This window comes from Amphibalanus amphitrite, unplaced genomic scaffold (genome assembly GCF_019059575.1).
Source record: "Amphibalanus amphitrite isolate SeventyFive unplaced genomic scaffold, NRLGWU_Aamphi_draft 000792F_arrow, whole genome shotgun sequence".
NCBI lineage: Eukaryota > Metazoa > Arthropoda > Thecostraca > Balanomorpha > Balanidae > Amphibalanus > Amphibalanus amphitrite.
In genome coordinates, this window is record NW_024882286.1 from 107,707 (window position 1) to 130,627 (window position 22,921).

Sequence of the window (22,921 nt, forward strand, 5' to 3'; positions counted from 1 at the left end):
TCAAATATGTTTTACTTCAATTAAATTTACCAAAAATAACTTTGCAAAAAACATTCAACTTGCTAGAGAAGTAGAAACTACTACGTCATTCGAAAATTAACTCGTTTTTTATGTTAAACCTTGAACAGATGCTTCACGGATAGAACAGCAAATTACCGCAGATTACCTAGGTACTTGTGCTCGTATAGGCGGCCGTGGTTGGTTATATAAAAGGTTTGTTTGGTTTGTAGATCAAGAATGAGATGAAATTATTGTAAAATTAGGTCGACTTTGTGATCTTGAGGAGGTTGAGCTCGAGGGTTGCTAGATTCCCTGGCTAAATTGAAGGCTTTCGGTGGTCTGAGTCAAGTTGAAGTCTGAGTCTTGGGGCTTGGGCCTGGGCGATCTCACCTTGTCTGCGTCATTTATTCTGCATTTTATAATCTTCCTGTATGATCTCATGATCTGGCTAATCAAATCAGTATTTAATTATTCAGATTCATTATCATCTTTTTTCATCCACCTAGCCTATTCAGGTAATTTTAGTTCTCTTACATGGTTGGGTTCCCACTTATGTCGTAAAGAAAAAGGCTGGGTAGGAAGGACTGAAAGAAATCGGAAGGACAGTGGCGGATCCAGGGGGGGCAAAATGGGCATTTGCCCCCCAAGCGGCATAATTTTAACATTACGCCTATGGACGATGCATGGAAAGAATAGATAAATTGTTATGGTTTGCCCCCCCCCCAAACCTCTGAGCTGGATCCGCCTCTGCGAAAGGAACACTGAATGCCAGATCTGAGGATGAGCCAGATGAGATGCACCAGCCCGGTAGCAAATTCTTGACCATTGCTTATATAGTTTGTATAGTTTGTGGTGGATCATATCAGTTGTGCCTTGCTAACCCACGCAGGACTGGGGGGGCTCTACAGAGCCCCCCTCCCGTTTTTCAGCAATATTTTCTAAACTGTTTGACGGATCAACACGAAACTTGTGGTACCCTCAGAGGCATCAATTTGACACGTTGTGTCAAAATTTCAACTTTCTTGCTACCATAGTTTGGCCGGAAATGACGTCAGAGTGACGTCATGTCGGCCGATTTTCATGCAAAATACTGAATTACGGCAAACGCTCTCAAGAGCTCAGTTTTAAAGCTAGATCCATTTTCTTTGCATGAGTGGACTACAAATACACGTAGCTATCAAACTGCTATCTCGAATTTTCGAAATTTTGAAAATTTGGAAAAACATGTATTTACAATTCCAAAAAAATATATTTTTTGATTTAAAAAAAATTGACTTTTCGCAAAAACCGGAATATATGTGATAGAACACAGACTGATGAACTACCTTTGCAAGTTTTAGCCCAATGTCTTCAAAAATAGCCAAGTTATTCGCATTATTGTCAAAATTTTACAAATTTATGTTTTTTTCAAATCCATTTTTCAGTACGTTTTTGACGTCGTGCAGCAATATAAATGGCACCATCGTGTTCCTGAGCTCAAACTGCATCTGGTAGGCACCTTTTTGTTGAAAAATTTCATTTTCAAAATTTGACCTTTTCTGACCTAAAAGTGACCTGACCTCCGGTAAATTCAGCTGACAATGACCTCAAATGACACAGACGACACTATTTTCGAAATCTACGAGTAAAATGGGCCATAAAACATGCGTCACGTGACCGATACATGATATAAAATTTTCGTGACCTAGGATGACCTGGCCTTGACCTTAAAAATTCGAAGTAAAAGTTCGGTACCCTCAGGGTATCTAAGTCATCCGTCAAGGAGTGCGTAAACCAAAAATGAGCCTGGTCGGACCGGCGGTCCGGCGGTCAGAGCCTAAATTGTGAACTAGCAAAAATGTCGATAATTTTTAGTTTGACCTGACCTGTGACGTTATCGGTGACCTCGAGGTCAATGGAAATAGGTTTCGCTCGGCAGTTTTTCCAGGGCTATCAGACGCCGTTTGAATTTTCACTATCGGCCCAGTAGTTTCGGAGATAGGAGGGCGGCTCTGTAGAGCCCCCCCCCCCCCCCCCCAGTCACTCGCGTTATGGAAAATACCCCAGTCATGCGCGGGTTAACCTGTAGAAATTGAGGGCTCAGGATGAGATGACAAGCTTGAAAGTACTCTGTGCACTGCAGATCAAGCTGCTGCACTTTGCATGCCCTTAGCTTTGATCTCCATGAGTGATGTGATATGTTCACTGCAAATTGTAAGACACCTAATTTTAGTGAAATCAAATTTTGTAAAGATTATTGAAGAATTCACAAGCAGAAAATGTAAATTTGAAGCTTGGATTTCATTAGGATGATCTTTTAATGAATAAGCTGCCTATGAACTTGCTTGTATTACCTGTTTATGAGAATGCTGCTACCATTGTGTTTTTTTATTGTTTTACTTTTGGTAGTACACAATTAAAAACCTGTGCCATTCATGTTTTACAGTAAATTTGAACTTGCTGGGTACCAGTGATCTGGATTTTCTACCAAGAAGTGAATTGAGTCAAATCACAAACAGCAAGTGATCCAGGAAGAGCACTAGATCAAGCTGCAGGAATGCTTCATGAGCTTCTGCTGGCCCTGGAGGGCTGCCCAGGAAGCCTGTTTACGCTGAAGGAGGACGACTCTATCCTGGTCGATGGCTCCCTGCCATTCTTCAACCCGAGCGAGCGCAGCCTGCTCAATGAGCTCTGCTCTCTGGGCACCTGGTACCGACACGTGCGGACCTTCATCGAGCGTCAGCAGGCGGCCGATGAGAGTCCTGGCCAGTATGTGCGCGCGCTGTGCGGCGCGCTCGACCAGGCCACCGCCGACTACGAGGCCTGCCTGCAGCGGCTCGAGGAGGATCTGCTGGCCGACCCGGACCTGGGACTCGCCTACGTGTACCACGCCGTGCAGCCGCACGCCGGCCTGCTGCGCGCGCTGTCGCAGCTGCTGGCCGAGCTGACCCGTCTCGGCGCCACTGGCTGCCGGGTGCTGGACGTGCTGCAGCGGCACACGGCGGCGGCGGTGGGCGACGAGCGCCGCCACCTGCAGCGCGTGCTGCAGCGCTGTCACCGCGTGCTGCTGGCACAGCTGTCCGCCTGGCTGCTCTACGGGCTGCTCTCGGACGCCGGCGGCGAGTTCTTTCTGCGAGAGCGGAGTGTTAGCGAGACGGACGGCGCGGCGCTGGGCCGACTGGCGCGCGCCGCGGCCGCCGCCGAGCGCCAGCAGACGCCGCTGGTGGAGTTTGAACTCGACCCGGAGCTGCTGCCCTCCTATCTCCCACTGAGGCTGTGTCAGAGCGTGCTGTTTGTCGGCAACTCGATCCAGATGTGCCGCCAGAGGGTGGAGCAGCGAGTCGAGGGGGCGGCCGGCGTGCCCCTCTCGGGTATCGTTAGTGGACACGAGAGCCAGTTCGCTGCCGAGTTCGAGGCACTCTCCGCCGAGCCGACTCTGTCGCCGCTGCGCCTGGAGAGACTCGTCAATCGCATCAAGACGCTGGTCGCCAAGCATCTGTGGAAGGTGATTGTAGTGGAAGCCGGCCTCAGCCAGCACCTGAGTGTGATGAAGGACTTCTTCCTCATGGGGCGCGGAACGCTCTACCAAGAGCTGTTCATCGAGTGCGACCCGCTGCTGCGTGCGCCGCCCAAGGCGCACATTGAGACAGACATTAACGAGGCGTTCGCGGTGGCGTGCGGACGGGTCGGCCTGGAGGACGACTCTGTGCTGGAGAGCCTGTACCTGACGCTGGCTCCGGGCCCCGAGGGCGCATCGGGCTGGGACCGGCTGAGGATCAACTACGCCGTCCGGTGGCCGTTGCACCTGCTGTACACGCCGACAGTGTTGGCCGGCTACAACGACATCTTCAGCTTCCTGCTGCTGGTCAAACGGACCCAGCTGATGCTGGAGCGACTGTGGGCCGACCAGATGGACCAGAAGAGCGGCGGTGGTGCCGGCCGGATGGCCACCCACCAGCTGCGTGCGCACATGTCTTTTTTGGTCAACAACCTGCAGTACTACCTACACGTGGACGTGCTGGAGTCAGAGCACAGCCGACTTCAGGCAGCCGTCGCCGCTGCGGAGGACTACGAGCAGCTGCGGCACGCGCACGACTGTTTCCTGACGGCCGTCAGTAGCCAGTGTTTCCTGCAGTCGGCGCCGGTCAGCGAGTGTCTGCGTGACCTGCTGACTGCCTGCCAGGAGCTCTGTCTGGCCATCCCCGAGGGCCGCGAGTTGGCGCCGCTCCAACAGCGGCTGCAGCTCAAGTCGCAGCTGCTCTTCAGGTGAGCAGAGTTCGAGGAACAGGAGTCTTTTGGTGACTGGAATTTTTCTGACAGTTTTGGTGTTAGAGCAGGGAGTTTGAGACTAAAATAGAAAGGGAAATTTGGGACTTTTTCTAGGAAAGATGCCTTTGCACAAGTTCCTGATCAGTTTTTCGCATCCTCTAACTATACAAGCATCGCTCATTCTCAGCCCTGAATTTGCTGGCCCCTTGGCCTACGAAGGATTTATCCGACCTACCTGAATCGCGTTATTTGGGCGATCTCCTGTTGCCGGTTGGCAGCGGCTCGGTGGGACGGTAGGCGGGCGAGCGGAGGCAGGTCCGCGGTCGTACACACCTGTTGCCGTGCCGTCTGCGGCGTGCGGTGCACATGGGTGGATTTTAGCCGGTCAATATATCGACCCAGATCGAAAAACGAAATGCGCGGAAGCCGCGGCTTTGTGCGCTACACCGGCACAGGTGTCAACCAAAAACACCGGGCTCCCTCCCCCGCCCTCCCTCTCCCTTCGGTGACGAACTCTGCCATGTGTCAATTCACATACGTTAGCCCGTAGACAGTTACGATAGTCCATAGTGATTGGATGCTTCACACTTCAACACAACGTTGTTAATATTTTGCGACTCTCAAATCCGATTGCACGGCGCTTGTCGAAGAAACAGACATATATTGACTTCTCTTTTGGTAAGTTATAAACTGCACGGACTTGCGTCTTTGCCTCACACTAGTTTCATAGCTACCATGACGTCATTAGTCGCTAATGTTTGCCAGTATTGTCACCTCATGCAGAATTTAGGTCGGCGTAGACCATCAGTATAGCGATATTGGCACAGACCACCTGTGCAACTACCGCTTTAGCCGCCGCGGCAGGGGTGTGGCCAATTATTGCCGTGGGGTGTACAGTAGGTCTACTAAAAAAGTCCCCCGCTCCAGAGGCGGCCGGCCGGCCGAACCCCCGGATTCCAGCCCCGACTCTATTGCGCAGGCCGCGGCAGTGACACGGGTCAGGTCGCGGCGCCCGGCGAGTGGGTCAGTTGGCGGCGGCCGGCCGTGGAGTGAGGACGCCGTGTGTGGGGTGCAGAGATGCCGCAGTGCAGAGCCGGGGTCGGGGATGAGAGTGACTCTGCACGATGCCGGAAACGATGCCGGAAACGATGCCTTTGTGATCTAAATTAAACACCTGCACTGCAGTGCATATCCTCCCTTGCCCCATTCCTATTATATCCTAATCCTTCAATAATCCATAATGACCATTCAACGCAAGCAAGCAAACAAAACAACCCGTTTAGTGGCGGCATCATCTCAGATAAAAAAGCGACAGTGATGATTATAATTGACTTTGCGCGAGGGCAAATCGAGGGGTATATATGTATCATATGCCGAGTATTTTATTCCCATCTAGCGAATTAAGATTGGGGATCTTGTCCAACAAGTCAGCGGCCGTTCTAGACACAGATAAATGCTTTGTTTTCGGTCGCATCATTATCTGCAATAATTCGAAGCGAGGTTTAACCCTCGCCGGCCGAGAAGAAGGGGTGGGTGCCGCCACCATGTATTTTTTCTTTTGCGGTAGCTCAAAGCACACTGATGATAGAAGGCTGACATTTCATATGCCTTACATTTGATTCAAGCCGGATCATTTGAAATCAACCACGTTTTCATGTCAGGTCACTTAACTATGACGTCTTAAGTAAACCTCTGCAGACTGCACGGTTGTCGGTTATAAAATGATGCAAATCCGTAATGCACTTAGTGTCATATAAGCATAATGGGAAAATATGGAATCTGCTAATTTGACGTCGGAAATGAGCTAAAACTATACCTCACGCACATGAAATCGTGACTTCATACATTCTTGGCAAGGTTTAATGCTTCGCTTTTGCATTGTTCACCTTGCGTGACGGAGTGCTCGTCAATAGGAGTGCTCGTCAATAACTCCCGATCAAAATGAGCTAGCCAGTCGGGACAGCCATCAATGGACTCTGCAAGACTGGTCGAATCAAATGTTATGCAGCATGTCCTCCTTTCAACAGCTTCGTTACCTGTGTTGCCCTAACATGACATTGACCTAAACATCCTAAATTGCTTCACCTAAGCAAAAAAAGCATATAAATCGACGCGTCTGAGAACAGAAAACACGACTGTATCGAAATGACGATAATGCGACCTTTTTTTGCGAAGTTATTCACCAAAAACCGATCCAATGCCTTGGGGCCCTTGACCTGCCCTAAGAGGTCACTGATATTTTAAAATGGGGTGACAGTCGCTGCGTCACGTAACGACGCAAGCGCTGTTTTTTTTCCGCGAGGCTCTAGCAATTAGCTCAATTATAGGAGCTAAACATGGGGTTGGGGAATCGCTCCCTTCTCACTCACTATTTGGCCGGCATAGTGTTTGCAATTATTGTTAAAATCTAACATTTTAAGATTTCAAATGATCCATTTTTCCCGCCCAAGTCTTTCAATTCAAGGTCATAACACCAGGTCACGTCAAGTGACCTTACCTCAAGGAAAGTTCCTGTGTTCATCATATCTAAATACATCGACTAACCGATCGCTTTAGAACCTTCAGCGATTTCAATGGGCAACAGTATATGTATTTGAAACGTTTACTTTGCAAGTTTGACATTGCTGACAGAAAGGTCGGGTCAATTTTGAGATCGCTAAAGTCAATGGGAGAAAGTTGAACTGCGCTTTTTTTGACGGAACGCATAATAAACACTCTATGCATAACTATGCATAACTATGCTCTGGTGTAGTAATTTGGTTGTGCGAGCCAGCGACAGTAATCTGCGGACTCCGGGAGCGTGACTGTTCCCGTGGGACGATTGCCCTGTCGGGCGGTCCAGCCGTCTCCCCAACGGTCACCCGAAGAGGGTTATGTGTCTTGGAATGGAACCGATATCAACTACAGGTTGGCTGGTGGGGTGACCTCCAGTCCAGAGAGGGAAGCATGAAGACTAGGGGCGATGCGGATTGGTTTTTCCTGAGGATAGCGAGGACGGAAGGAATCTAGCACCCTTGACCCTTCCTTATACTGAATGTATCTCAGGCTGTTAAATCTCCTAAGCGTTTTTTTTTTCTCGACATCGTCAAGGTGTCATTAATAAAAATATGAAATCCGGGAGGATAAATTAAATATAGAAATTGTGACCAACAGAACATTATCAGTTGCGTTCAACATACTCGTAAGCATGATCACACACCCAGCTTACACATGAGCCATGTAATAAATATTTTTGATAGACATGCTAAGTTATGAAATCATCTAAAGTGTTTGTAAAGTTTCACGATACGGATCTAATATCCTGCTATCCATCATGACCATTTCTGGTCAGGTCATGTCTTTGAGCATAGGCCAAATTCTTCAAATGACCTCCCTCGCCGGCAAAGGGAGGGAGGGTTGATGCAACCCCCCTCCCTAAGGTTTTTCGCGAATAACTCGCGTAAAAAGCGGCCGATCGCGACGAAACTTTCAGTACCCTCGCATTGATAAATTTTACATCTACCCTGAAAATTTCATGACCCTGACCCAAATGACCTTTGACCATCTGAATCACCTGAAGGTCAGGTCAGGTCATTGACCTTTGGTGACCTCGGTTCAGTTTTTCGAGTTTTACATGTTTCTACGCTAGTTTTTTTAGCTGAATTCGAATTTAGCAACCATTTGAACATTTACGAAGTAGTTTTGGTGCCTTCGTAACATGTTACGAAGCTGTCAGAGGCGGATGACAGGTATTGCGAATACCCGTCGTGACCCCTACCGGTTGACCTGACCTGACCTGACCCGACCTGGTCTAAATGCTTTAAGACATCATCCCTGATCAAAACTACACGATATTCGTGATCAGCACCCCGGAAACCCCCATAGCAGCCACACTTTACGACTTTCTAACAGGTCCCCATTTTCCCGATTTTCGGGTCATTGACCTGACCTGGAAGGTCATCCGATGACCTAGGACCTTAACATTGGGTATCATCGGCTTCCTCTCGTGACGGGCAACACGCTCGTTTTTTCCGCGAAGCTCTAGCCCAATCAGGGGCCAAGCGCGAGGGGGGTCGTGCATCCCCTTGTGCCGTCGAAGGATGCAAAATAGCCTGTGCCGGCGAGGGTTAAAGATCACTTTTGATTCATTCGAAGCGTTTTGATAAGAGGAACACGAGGCTGGTAAAATTAATTTCATGCAAGTTTAGCTTAAAACTTCTAGTACTTGTGGAAAAGCAATTGGTTTTCTCATAATACCGATGGTGGCAGTTGCTGTTATTTACGTGCTAAGCCGTTGACCTTAAATCTGACATAGTATTATTCAGACATAGCGGTAAACGAGTTGCTTCTTGTGTTAGGTTAGACTCTTTCGGTCGATTTCAGAGTGGGAAGGATGACAGGAATTAGGGGGAGACAGGGGGCCTGGGCGGGAGTCCTGAGCCTCATGCTCCGCTGGGGCCGAGCCCATCACGTGGGTTGGATTGCCCTGACACATGGATAGCCCTGGGCGGTGTTTCACGGCCCCGCGCTGCAGCACGCTGCGCTGCGCTGCCATGCATTGTAGCGGCGGTTGATATGAATTCGGCTCCACACTAGCGTTACGAGCTTCCGAGTCTGTTGATGTTTCCATGGAAATTGGAAACCCAATGCACCGGTGCGCACAACGCACCCTGTCCAAGCAAAATTTTACCATCGATGACCTCTGGTGACATGACCTTTTGCTCCGAACCGATCTAAAATTGGCTGAAGTATTTTTTTCTTCTTTTTGCTACTTTCGACGCTACTTCGAATACCACTTAAATGCCCCAATTAGAAGAGTCAGACATTTTGTTTTTCTCACAGACAATGACAATACAAAAATAATGTAATATGACCAGACGTTTCGACAACAAAGTGCCTTCGTCAGTGGAAAACAAGATATAGGCTTTTCATCGATAAAAAATTTGGTTTTTTTATATATTTTTTATCTTCTATAGTTTTTATCGATGTAAGGCCTATATCTTGTTTTCCACTGATGAAGGCATTTGTTGTCGAAACGTCTGGTCTTATTACATTGTTTTTGTATTGTCATTGTCTGTGAGAAAAACTAAATGCCCAAAGCTGAGTTATAAGAATGATGCTCAATCCCCATTTCCCCTCCAACAGGGCGTGAGAGTCTAGGCATTTCTGTGGGGCACGGGCTAACAATGACTATCTCATAATCATTGTGGCCATGAACATCTACTGTCATTCTTTAACACCGGTTTCGCTGCGCTGAGCGGTGGCCGTCTCGTTTGTTGGATTCTACAGCTGGCTGGCGGAAAGCGTTACCGGCCGCCCGTCCACCGCCCGCGGGCCGGACCGAGCGGTCCCGCTGACCCTACCTGACCTGAGCCCGGCGCGATATGGGACGGGCAGACGGGGGTTCGGCTCAGCGAAGGCAGCGCCCACTGGTGCTGGGGACTTTTTTAATAGACCTACTGTACAGCTAACAGCTGGTGGGCGCTTTTTATATCCTTGACGACGGGCGTGTTTATGTGTTTTTTCCAGTGTGTTTTTTTCTGCCTTCATTGTCGGCTTCTATCGATACCTTTATTGTTTTTGTCTGATGTGCTACATCAGCGGCAAAGAGCAATGCAAAGCACACGCTATAGGGCCGTTTTTCTGTTGATTTGTGATAATGAGTTTTTTTTTCTTATGGGCTCAATTATTTCAGAAGTCAATGATACGAATAATGCCGATAGTGCGTATATGTCTTAAATGGTCTTTTGTGACGTACCATGTTGTTTCAGTTTGTGTCTGCGTATGCTCAAAGTGGTGTTTGTAATTTGTTTCATATCCTAGAGCACTTGAGGAGCCACCAATGTGCCGGTTAGGGAAACCCTTGTCCGTCCATTGACCACGGTCTGTATTTGCCTTGTTTCAGAATCCTGAGCAGCCTCAAGGATCAGCGGGCGGGCAGCCATCTCTCCCGTCTCCTGCTGAGGATAGACTTCAACCAGTTCGTCAGTCGCGGCATCTAGTGTCACTGGATGTGACCTCTCTGGATCCTACGTCACGTTTTGGTGTTGTCAGTGGTTCGTGATAATGTGATAAGCAGTGGCCGAAAATGGCGTGCAGTTGCGTATCGCCAGAAGCGCTTCCTTGGCGGAGAGCTCAGAGCAGTGGCGCTTGTTGTCCGTACCACGGCTGGTGTGAGATGTTTCGCTCTTTTCTGTGAAGCCGGTACGTGAACCCTTGCTACAGTGTTTTAAGTAGTGCTGATAGCATGAGGTCATCCTCTAACTTCGCTAAGCTACTGAGGGACCTAAGATGTAGTAATGCTGCTGCTCATAATGCATTCCGTGATTGATTTGTCATGACATGTATGTGTACTCGCATTGGTTGTGCTAATAATGTAACATTTGTTTCTGTTATCGGGGATTGTTTTTGCAAATAGTCTAATCTTTCGTATTTTTACCTGATCGTGCCGGAAAGACATGGAAGGATTAGTCGGTCAAACCGCAGAATGAATGATATCTAATCAAAGTAGTTGGCGAAGATTGTCCGCTCGGTAAACCGAGTGTTTTAACTGAAGACAAGGATATGTATACCTAGCTGATAATCCCCTCGCTCTCGCTCCTGGGACTGCCGGAGTGGTTTTCGGTGACCTAAATTTGCCAAAGGACTAAAGGAGGTATATGAGGCTCTTGGCAAAACATATGGCTTTTTAGGGAACGTTTTATAATGGACGGAACATCGCATTTCGTTCGGGCGTTGCAGGCCAGGCGCTTGACTTATCGCCAACGATATGCCAATGATTTGCTGATGGCACAGCATTGGTTTTGCCGCGAAACAGAGGTTATCGATGATCCAAAACTGAAAGCTTGGGCCTTGGGGTGGGGTTGCAAAGGCGGTGCTCGCTGCAGAGCTTGGCTTCACCCGTGAGTTCCCATTTCCGTCAATCTAGTGAGAAGGTTTGTGAATATCAACCTACTGCTAGATTGGGTGGATTCAAACAAGAATCCTTTACTACTCAAAGAGGATTGAAAGAGGATTCAAAGGGATTCAAAGAGGATTGGCGGACATCGAGATCCCTTCATTAGCTTCAAATTTGGCAGGCGGATAAATCATATATGGAAGCCTACAATTGCTATAATTTTGGCGCATATGTTTCAAACAAACTTATTTTTCTAATGTTCTTAAAAGGAAGTTTTGCTGCTCACGGTCTTAAAACTCACTTGCTAGGTATTAATCACTGACCGCATTTTCTGCTCCTACAAATATTTGCCTACGAAATGAACACAAGTTTCTTGCAACCCCACATTTTATCTTGTCTGTAAATAGTAGCATTTCTAAGGATATTTCCATTTATGTAGGGCTAAATGCGAACAGATTTTATCAATTGCATGTGAATCCTACATACCAAATGATCATTGATCATGTCTTCAAAGCTAAAACAAGAAAAACAAGAGAGCCTGTTGAAGACTATAGATGTGCAGAAGGAACAGCTGTCCCGTTATGAATCCAGACTGAAAGGTACTTCAATTTTTGTTGCTTTAATTATTTTTGTTCCACAAGTTCCTTTCTGATGGACGTTGAAGCCAATTGATGCATTTTATTTTATTTCATTACAATTAATTGACTACATAGTTACTATTAAAGGGAAATGGGAATAAGGAATAGTTCACTTTCCTGAAATTATTGTTTGCAATTGATTTATGATTTTGTATGCTCAATATAATCAGAAATGAAATGATTCCTTGTTTTATAAAGGATTATTTTCTATTTTTAATATCAGACAAAATGAATTTTAAAAAATCATGTTTGATGCGGAAGCTTATTGCGCATTGGCCAATCATATTGTGTAGGTAGTTCAAACCTATGCACGCTGCATTGGCGCATGCTGATTGACTGACGATGACGTACTGTATTCCTCATATTTTTGCTTGACACCTACCATATGCATAAGACGTGATGGAAAGTGGATATTTTTTTCATTTACGTATGTCAAAGCTTGTTTGTTGGACAGTTTCTTGGATTAGTATCCAGACATTGCATAGATAATTTCATTACATATATAGGCTATATTCCTTGTTCTGTGGCCCAAAGGCATGCTGTTCTCTTTTCTGTGTTATAGTTATTTATTGCATTATTATTTTTTTAGATCTTGTTCGGGCATACAAAAGCCTCAATAAAGAGAAGGAGGCCCTGGAAGCTAGTTTGAAAGCATTATCTACAAGCAAATCAGGACAGTCATCAAAGTCATCAAAGAAGTCAACAGACACCAAAGATGGAGCTGAAAAGGAAAAGGTGAGTGAAAGATGATGGTGGAGTATAGACTGATCAGCTCAGTGATAACCTTATTGAAAAAAAGACAATGGATATTCTCTCAAATTGATAACCCTAACAATTGCAGACCTAGTTGCATTAAATTGTCTTTACATTGTAACAACTACAAGTTAACATGACTTTTCTCACACTTTCCATGCAGGAGAAAACCAGTGAAGATGCTCAGTCTCAGCTGGCCACAATTACTGCTTCCATGCAAACTCTCCTGGAAGAAAAATCCAAAATGGAGAACAACTACATGGCAGATCGAAAGGCCATGAAGGCTGATCTCGATAAGGTAAAACCTGAAAACCTACATCTTCTTTCTCATTTGCTATTCAGTTACAAGCCAAAAGTATGCGATACAAGCTCAGCAGTCAGCTGTGAGTGAAGTTCTTGTACAAAGTTAATCAGCAGGCTGCAGATAGTTCCTGAAAAGGATCACTCTGGGCATGCCATTTGGCTTGGTATAGTGTTTTCATTTGTGCTCTATAGGCAGTATATCCCCTTTATCACCAATATCCCCTTTATCACCACCCCGCAGGGGGCTGACCGTGGTCAGAGCTGCTGCTTAGCCGGGGTCATCTGGCTCCGGCTGTGCGGCGGCTGTGACTTCGGCCAGTAAGGGGAGTAGCGCCCCCTCGGCCCCAGCTTGACGCGCGTTTTGACCTGGACTTGCCTTGCTTACTGGATGGATTGTCTGCAGGATTGGCCCCGCAGGGGGTTGGCAGTGGCCGGGGTCGCTGTCGGACTGGGTTCCTTGGGCCTTTGCCCCGCGGCGGCCTTGGCCTCGGCCAGCAAGGGGAGTAGCGCCCCCTCGGCCCCAGCTTGACCCATGCTTGCTTGCGACTTGCTTTGATCGCTGGTTGGACAGATGGTACGGCCCGACTTTTCTTGGTTTTCGTGGTTTTGTTTCTCTTGAGCGGTCTCTGTTTGCTTTTGCTTTGCTTTTCACCGGATGTCCGCGTTTCTTTCGATCACAGCTTTCTGATTCTTTTCCTACCTTTTTCGTTGTTTTTGCACCCGCAGGAACACAGCCGAGTTGGGCTAGTGTAAGGGGAGTGGCGTCCCCTCGGGTACCAGCCGGTTTTACTAGGCTAGGCGAGCCGACCCGTACCCCAGGACAACGGGATCCTGGAGGTTGAGCCCCCCACCGTGCGGAGCCAGTCGCGGTGGCTGGGCAACACGCCTCTTTGGCCCTGAGTTCTGTAAGGGCGGGACACTCAGTGGGGCGCCGCACTTGAGGAGCCATTCCCAGTCGTGACGCCGCCGGGGGTGGTGTCTGAGAGGTGTCGCCGGCGGGGTTCGGGCACTTGTGCTCGTCCTCCGTCGGTGGGACTGATCTGTCGCTGCCCCTGGCGGTGACTCGGCTAGGCGTCAAGGGAGGAGGCGGTATCCGACCGTGGGGGGTGGTGAGTCTCTCTCTCCCCCGCGGAAGGTGCCGCCAAGTCCCGTACAGTCAGCTCGGCCGTCCCAGGCCTTGTAGCGGCGCCGTTGCGGAGCGTCGGCGGCCGAGCTGGCGGAGACCAAGCACACTCCATGGATAACTCGACCAACCCCCCTTCCCCCACTCTTACCAATCCTTCGGCCTCGGCCGATCCTCGCCCGTTGGCCTCGGCCGACAGGCGAACGGTGCTTGAAAAAGGTCCACGATCTCCTAAGATCCTCATCTTCCGGAGCGCAGACAGGGAGCTGAGCTCTCTGTCGCCCTTCCAGCGGAAGGATGGCTGCGACCGGTTTGGTTCGATAGTTCGTTGTGACCGGATGCGTGATGGCGCGCTGGAGGTCGAGTTCAGGAAAAGCGAGGAGGCGGCGAAAGCATTGGACGCTACTCGCTTCGTGTTCTCCGAGGGACGGGCATCCGGCCGGAGGCTCGTTTCCATCCCGCTTACAGTGGAGCCCCACCGTTCTAAGAACTCCTCACGAGGGGTCATTAACTGTTTCGATTTGAGGGGAGTGAGCGACGAGGATATTGCGGACGGGCTCGCCGATTTCGGCGTGACAGCGGCTCGCCGCATCATGACGAAGAGAGGCACGGTCTCGACCAACAACATCATTCTGACATTTGACTCTACCGACTTGCCGAGTGAGATTCGCGTGGGCTACGTGAAGGTTCGCGTGCGGCCTTTCGTCCCAGCGCCCATGCGCTGCTTCCGCTGCCAACGTTTCGGCCACACAAAGGACAACTGCCGAGGAAGACCCACGTGCTCCAAGTGTGCTTCGCAGGACCACACTGACGAAACCTGTGACTCGGAGACCCCCCGATGCGTCAACTGCGGAGAGGGGCAGACGCCGCACTCCGCGTATGATAGGTCTTGCCCTGCATACGTCAAGGAGAAAGAGATCATGACCATCAAGGCTACCAGAAATCTGTCTTTCAAAGAGGCCCGGGAGGTGTACAACCAGAGTCACCCGAAGACCTCGTATGCCCAGAAGGTGAGAGTCACAAACTCTACCGATGCCTCCCAGATGAGCGTAGCACAGCTCGTGCAGCTTCTCAAACGATTCGGCCTCACCGTCGTAGCCACTGGTGACTCAGCGGACAACACGGCGCCTCGTGCGCCGCCGAGCAACACAGAGCAGGCTGCTCAAGAGTCAGTGTGGGGTCCACCCAGTCCCGCTCCAGCCGCGAACGGTAATGGAGACGATTGGACCGTCGTCCAGCGCCGACAGGGTGGTCGGCGCCCCCCGGCGCAGGGTAAGGCGCCACCCACCCCGCCCCGCCCCCGACCGTCTACGGCGGTGCAGGAGGCTCTGCGGCGGGGGGAGGAGGAGAGAAGGGCACGTGAGGCGAGGAGGGCTCGCCTCGTCCAGAAGGCCCTCGAGGCTAAGGAAGCCTCGTCTGCCGACTCCGCCTCCGGGAGTGCCAATGCGGCTGTCGCCGCTGACACCCCGGAGACACCTGAGGCGGGGACTCGGCCCATCATGGGTCCCCCGCCGCCTCCTCCACCTCCGCAGCGGCGGCCACCACCGCCGCTGCCAGAGACGCCTGTGTCGAGGACACAGGCCGCCGCCTCGACATCCCCGTCGGGGCGGCAACAGCCCTCCGCGGCTCCAGGGCGCCTCGCCAAGCGGCAGACGCCCCCGAGTTGGTCACCTTCGGAGGGCGACGCCCCCCGGTCGAAAAGGCCCCAGCCGGGCCCGAGCCATGCCCGATCTGCCTCTGCTGAAGGGAGGCTTCACCGAGAGGGCTCAGGGCACCCCCGTATCCGCTACGGGGGGAGCGCCTCCTCGGAGTTAGAGGACCTAGTCTAGTCTTTCAGTCTAGTCATTTCCTCTTTTATCCTTTTATCTTTTTCGCGCTATTGCGCTTTTTTACCAGGTGCATTTCTCTCGGTGCTTTTTACCTTTTTTGTGGTCAGTCAGGTATCTGTGTGCGCCTTTGCCTCATGTTATACGCGCCCTTTTTGCGCCTTTTTAACCACGCCTTTTATTCTACAGTGGAACTGTAGAGGCCTCCGGGCCAACTACCAGGACCTACAGTCTCTTATCCGTTGGCGCACACCCCTTGTTTTAGGTCTCCAGGAGACCAAGCTAGCGCCAAACGTTACCTTTGCCATCAAGGGCTACTCTGTTTTTAGAAGAGACCTGGACACCCCTACCATTGCCCATGGAGGTGTGCTTCTGGCGGTTCACCACAGCGTACCTGCTCGCCAGGTGCCGCTGCAGACTCCCCTGCAGGCGGTGGCCGCCAGAGTTGATTTCAACCACCGGGAACTGACAGTGTGCTCTTTATACCTACCACCAGGTATAGCGCTCCCGGTGGTTGAGCTGCATCGGCTTGTCGATGAGCTTCCACCTCCGGTCCTGGTAGTCGGCGATTTTAATGCCCATAGCCTGGCGTGGGGATGCGACACGACTGGCACTCGTGGTCGACTTTAAGAATCTTTTATCCGCGATGAGGCGCTGTGTATTTTAAATACAGGACAGCGCACCCATTTTACAACACCCTCCGGTCAAACATCGGCTCTGGACCTGAGCTTAGTCAGTCCGCGGCTAGCTCAGCTTCTTACCTGGTCCGTCCATGACGACCCACTCGGGAGCGACCACTTCCCAGTGTGGCTGGAGCACCAGGAGTCCCCAGTGTCAGGCAACCGTCCACCTAGGTGGAATGTTCGGAAGGCCGACTGGGGCGAATTCCAGGCCGCCGTAGAGGCCACGGTTTTATCCAGAGCCGACGCCTCTGTGATGTCTACAGATGATTTTACATGTTTACTCATTGACTCCGCAAACGGGTGCATACCCAAGACGTCGAGTCAGCCTCGTCGTCCTCCGGTCCCGTGGTGGACCAAGGAATGCGGAGATGCGATTCGTGCCAGGAAGCGCGCTTTTAGAAAGTTTGACCGGAGTAGTACTACTGAGAACCTCATCGCTTTTAAGAAAGCGCGGGCTTTTGCCCGTCGCGTTTTAAAAGAGGCAAAGGCTGTTTCATGGCGCACGTACGTGAGTTCCTTAAACCGTTTTACTCCTACGACCCAGATATGGGCACGCATGAAGCGCATTGAAGGCCGGTTCAGCTCTGTTCCGCTTCCGGTTTTAAGAGTGAACAACACGGACATATCCCACCCTTTACACGTCGCAGAGACGATAGGCCGTGCACTCTATCAGCGCTGCCGAGGAGAGCCGTCCTCACGACCTGCACCAGCCGCCGTGGACTTCAGCACAGCTGAAAATTCGATGTACAATGAGCCTTTCTCTATGGCTGAGCTCACGTCTGCCATCAGCTCGTTGCGCAGCGTCTCAGAAGGTCCGGATGCTGTCCACAACGACATGCTCCGTCATCTCCCAGCAGTTGCCCTCGAGGCGCTGCTAGCAACTTTCAATTCGCTTTGGGAGACTGGCACTTTCCCTGAGACCTGGCGGGAAGCCACTATCATTCCTATTTTGAAGGCTGGCAAGTCGGGACATGACCCTCTCCACTATCGGCCCATCTCTCTCACATCATCGCTTTCAAAGCTGATGGAGAAGATGGTCAATGTGCGTCTTAGCTGGTTTTTGGAACATCACGGTGTTTTTACAAACGCCCAGTGCGGTTTTAGAAAGCACCGCAGCCCTGTTGACCACATTTTAGCCCTCGACACCGAGATACGCACCTGTTTTACTGAAAAGAAGCACCTTGGAGCACTGTTCTTTGATATTGAGGCGGCCTATGATACAGTGTTACGACACAGAATACTTTCCAAAGTACACAAGTACGGCATACGCGGCCGGATGGGCCTCTTTATTAAGAACTTTTTATCGGGTCGTCGGTTCAAAGTCCGAGTTGGCAGTAGTCTTTCGAGCAGTTTTACTCAAGAGAACGGAGTTCCCCAGGGCGGGGTGCTTAGTGTGGCTCTCTTTGCAGTGGCGATTAATGACATCGCTGATGATCTGCCGGTCTCGATCGGTAGATCGCTCTTCGTGGATGATTTTGCCATTTGGTTTGCCGCTTCAAGCGCTCGGCATATGGCCAGACAGCTGCAGCTTGCAGTGACGCGGTTGGAGAGATGGAGTCGTGACAACGGTCTTCGTTTTTCAACAACGAAGACCGTCGCTATGCACTTTTGCCGCCGCCGCTGCGGCGACCTTCCCTTGGGAATCCAGCTCTATGGACAGGTGATTCCTACTCGTCCGGTGGCGAAGTTTCTTGGGATCTTTTTTGACAGTCGTTTAACGTATAAAGAACATTTTAGAACGCTTCGGGAACGATGTTTTAAATCCCTGAACGTTTTAAAATGTGTCGCCCGGCACATGGGTGAAACTTTGACATCACCATTGGGGTCCCAAACGTCCAAGGGGGCCTCCATTTAGTGGGGGCCTCCAAGCAATTAGGGGCCTCCAATTGCGGAAGCGGTAATTTACGAACCACGCCAGGGCCTCCTCTAAGAAATTTTCACTGGGGGACCAGAGGCTCAGAAGCCAAGCCTAGGGTACCTCCAAATCCAGTTTTCTCATTGGATTTAGGCCACTTATTTTTCGTCACAGCCCGGATGCCATGATTTTTTTTTTTAAATATTAATAAAGAAAGGGTAGGTCACCTGACCTTACTCATGGATCCAGGCCAGCAGGATGACATTGTATGTAAATATCCCCCGCGTCGACCGAAATCGACGAAAATTTCTGGCTTTTTCACTTTCGACAATAAAACAAATAGCCTTTATTATAAAAAAGAATTTAACGGCACAGCATTGCGCAAGGAATCTAACCGACCCCAGAAAGTGTGAGGGCTAACCCTCGCCCGCACCTGGGGGGAGGGTTGCCACCCCAAGTTAGTTTTTTTTTTACTCTACACTGAACATTTTTTAAGCTAGAAATCTGATTTTTGGATAGCTGCTTTTCTATCTTTTCTCAGCGTCCATTGAAAATTTCAAGTTTCTGTGGCTTTTGGGTTTGGAGATATGATCTTGTTCTTCAGGTCATGTCATGACCTAAATGACGGATACCCAATATCCTGCGTTTGCTATGGGCCTTGTGAGCTTTTGACACCTTGATGTCGTTTTTTTGCCAATCTTACCTCCAACCTATCATTGAACATGTTGTTCTGCCGTCTGCGATGTACAGATGTCAGGGTCAGGGTACATCAGTACATACACAGACATACACAGACATACAAACACATATCATTGACCTTGACCTAACTTGACGTGAAATGACCACAGCCAGCAAATTAGTCGGATAGTGTGACAAAGAGCTGTTCTAGCTGGCTTGGCACCAATACGGCAGCGTCATCGGTATATGATGGGTTGGCCCGCTGCTTGTGTAGGTATTTTATTTGACATCATCACAATTTATTCAAACAAAATTTTAAGCTTCGCAGTCAAGAGCAACATATTTTTTTTTGGGGAAGAGACGAATCCAATGATACCAAATTTTACCTCATCAGGCAGTCATTGACCTTCCAGGTCAGGTCAAACTAAAGAACGTTGCTGTTTGGGGTCACCGTTGCCCTGGAATATCACGTGCGCTGCTCATCATATACCGATGACGCTGCCGTATTGTGGTGCCAAGCCAGCTAGAACCTCTTTGTCACACTATCCGACTAGGTTTTTGCTGGCTGTGGTCATTTCAGGTCAAGTAAGGTCAAGGTCAATGATATGTGTTTGTATGTCTGTGTGTGTCTGTGTGTATACTGATGTGTGCACCGATTATGAATGTGTCCCTATAGCATGAGATCATGAACTGAGAAGCTTTTACCAAATATACAGTCGAAGAAACTTCACGAAAGTAAATTCAGCTCGCCTAAAACGCAAAATTTTTAGATGACCGAGGCTGACCTTGGCCCTGACCCTAGCGTCTCTTCATCATCGAACAACATGTTCCATGATAGGTGGGAGGTAAGACTGGCAAAAAAGGCCGAAATCAAGGTGTCAAAAGCTCATAAGACCCATAGCCAACGCAAGATATTGGGTATTTGTCACTTGGGTTATGACATCACCTGAAGAATAAGGTCATATCTCCGAAACCAAAACCACAGAAACTTGGAATTTTCAATGGACGCTAAGAAAGGATAGAGAAGCAGCTATAGCTATACGAAACATCCGGCTTCTAGCAATCAAAATGTTGAGTGCAGAGCAGAAAAAAACCTGGGGGGGGGGGGTGGCAACCACTGTCCACTGCCCTCCATGTGCGGACGAGGATTAGATAATTTGAATATCAGGAAAACAATTTATTCAAACAGGTATTCCAACAGAGTCCCGCTTTTTTATAGGTGACCTCCGATTTGTGTACCTAGCCTCTAAGTTGCCCAGGGGGCCTCTTATTTGTAGGTACATACAGTACAGAGAGCCTCCTACTTCGACTACTTGCACAGAGAGCCTCCTTTTTGTACATACAGCTAAGCTTCTTCAGGTCGAGCGCCGGCCCCCTATTTGTACGTACAGAGAGCCTCCTACTGTTACAGAGGACCTCCTATTTGTCTAGGGGGCCTCCTATAGGTTAATGGCGCCTCCTATTTGTCCAAGTGGCCTCCTATTCGTCTAGGGGGCCTCATATTTGTCCAGGAGGCCTCCTGTTTGTCCAGAAGATCCCCTATTTATCCAGGGGGCTTCTATTTTCCAGGGGGCCCCTCTTTATCCAGGGGGCCTCCTACGTGTTCAGGGGCCTCCTATTTGTCCAGGGGCCCTCCTATTTATCCAGGGGTCTTCTATTCGACCAGGGGTCTCATAATTGTGCAGGGGCCTCTTATTTGTCCAGAGGTCTCCTACTTGGGCCTCCTTTTTTGAAGGGCCTCCTTTTTGTTAAGAGAGCCTTCTAATTGTTCAGGGGCCTCCTATTCGTACAGAGGGCCTCTAGCTCCTACTTGTCCATGGGGCTCCTATTTGTTCAAGAGGCCCCTTATTTGTACAGGGGGCCTCCTATTTGTCCAGGGGGCCTCCTATTTGTCCAAGCGGCTGTTATTTTCCTAGGGGGCCTCCTATTTGCCCAAGAGCCCTCCTATTTGTCCAGCGGGCCTCCTACTTGTTCAGGGGGCCTCCTATTTGTCCAGGGGGCTTCCTATTGGTTAAAGTAGCCTCCTATTTATCCAGAGGGCTCCTATTTTTAGGGGGCCTCCTCTTTATCCAGGGGGCCTCCTTCTTGTTCAGAGGGCTTCCTATTTATCCAGGGGCCTTCTATTCGTCCAGGGGGCCTCCTATTTGTCCAGGGGGCCTCCTAATTGTCCAGGGGGCCTCCTTTTGTGAAAGGGGCCTCCTTTTGTGAAAGGGGCCTCCTGTTTGTCCAGGGGGCTCCTAATTGGCCAGGGGGCCTCCTTTTGTGAAAGGGGCCTCCTGTTTGTCTAGGTCTAGGGCCTCCTATTTGTCCAGGCCCAGGGGGCCTCCTATTCGTACAGAGGGGGCCTCCTATGTCCAATACTTGTCCATGGGGCCTCCTACTTGTTTAGGGGGCCTCCTACTTGCTCAGGGGGCCTCCTATTTGTCCAGGGAGCCTCCCATTTGTCCAACAGGGCCTCCGAATTGTCCAAGGGCCCTCCTATTTATACAGAGAACCTTCTATATGAACATCGGACCTCCGTTTGTAAAGTAGCTGGTGCGTCTCGGGGGCCTCCACTATTGGGGTCCCAAAATGACAATTGGGGTCCCAAATGTTCGCACTGGGGTCCCACATGGGACCTCGAAAGTATACAAAGTTACACCCATGGGACGCCCGCACATCTTATGGTGCGGACCGCAGGACCCTTCTTCTTCTATATCGATCTATTGTACGATCGAAGCTAGATTACGCTTCTTTTGTCTACGATTCAGCGAGTGAATCTAGCAAGAGGGTCCTGGATACAGTCCATCATGCAGCACTCCGAGTAGCCACCGGAGCATTCCGCACCTCGCCCAGGAGCAGCATTCTTGCTGAGGCGCATGAACCGCCACTTTCACTCCGCCGTCAGATGTTTGGTATGCGGTACGCGCTGAAACTGCGCCAATTTCCTATGCACCCGACGTACCCATACGTTTTTTCACGGCATGCCACCCGATGTAACGGAAGGTTACGACCCTCGTTCGGAGTGCGCATGAAAGAACTGTTTTCAATAGCTGACATAGCATTGCGTAACGTTCGTCGTACCTGGGCTGCGCCCCCTCCACCGTGGAAAAGTGTCAGTCCACAGGTGGATCTTTCGCTTTCTGCAGTTCCAAAGGGCAAGTTGCTGCCTGCAGAGGCACGAGTCCGAGCCTTGGAACACCTTGCCTCTTACGATGGTTTTATTCCTGTATTCACAGACAGCTCTAAAACACCTGAGGGAGCGGGCTGTTCTTTCGTCGCTGGCGACGATACCCGTTCATTTTCGTTGCCATCTTTCGCCTCGGTGTTTTCATCGGAACTTGTTGCCATCGAGAAGGCTTTGTGTTTTATTGAGGTATCGGACGGACCTTTTTACTTGATTTTATCGGACTCCCTAAGCAGCCTGTTGGCCCTGCGGAGTTTTAATCCAGCCGACCCGATCGTTCAAGACATTTTAGCTCGGCTTCAGTCAGTAGAACAATCGGGTAAATCTGTTCAGTTCTGCTGGATTCCCAGTCACGTTGGCGTTCATGGCAATGAGCTGGCAGACGCGGCTGCAAGGCGTGCTGCTGCAGCACCCTGCACTCGTCGGTTGCCATTGCCGGCGCGTGATTTTTACCCTGCTGTACGATCTTTTATTCTAACGGAGTGGCAGGCAGAGTGGCGCCTGCGTGGAGGCAGGAAGCTCCGAGAGGTGAAGCCGACTCTGGAGCATTGGAGGTCTTGCTCGCAAGACAACAGGTCAAACGAAGTGATTTTATGCAGGCTCCGCATCGGTCATACGTATGCGACGCATGGCCACCTTCTCCGCGGAGATGAGCAGCCCGTTTGCGGCGGGTGCGCCGTGCCTCTCACCGTCGCCCACGTGCTTTTATCTTGTCGACGCTTGGAACCGGACCGGACTCGCTACCTGGGCCGCATCGCTCCGGATATCACC

The 22,921-nt window shown here is 50.1% G+C and overlaps 2 protein-coding genes across 2 annotated transcripts in view; both read left to right on the forward strand.

The window, feature by feature from the left end:
* Positions 1 to 159: 159 nt before the first annotated feature.
* On the forward strand, positions 160 to 10,622 carry LOC122366234 (gamma-tubulin complex component 4-like). The gene is made up of 3 exons (XM_043338228.1): positions 160 to 213; positions 2,426 to 4,245; positions 10,133 to 10,622. The coding sequence occupies exons 2-3, from the start codon at positions 2,537 to 2,539 to the stop codon at positions 10,227 to 10,229; spliced, it is 1,806 nt and encodes a 601-aa protein (XP_043194163.1). The 5' UTR covers positions 160 to 213; positions 2,426 to 2,536; the 3' UTR covers positions 10,230 to 10,622.
* Positions 10,623 to 11,485: 863 nt separating this feature from the next.
* LOC122366244 (GRIP and coiled-coil domain-containing protein 1-like) overlaps positions 11,486 to 22,921 on the forward strand; it is a 33,489-nt gene continuing 22,053 nt past the window's right edge. The window contains exons 1-3 of the mRNA XM_043338252.1: positions 11,486 to 11,724; positions 12,353 to 12,498; positions 12,680 to 12,814. Of these exons, the coding sequence (XP_043194187.1) occupies positions 11,628 to 11,724; positions 12,353 to 12,498; positions 12,680 to 12,814 (378 nt within the window). The 5' untranslated portion in view covers positions 11,486 to 11,627. The remainder of the gene's footprint in view (positions 11,725 to 12,352; positions 12,499 to 12,679; positions 12,815 to 22,921) is intronic.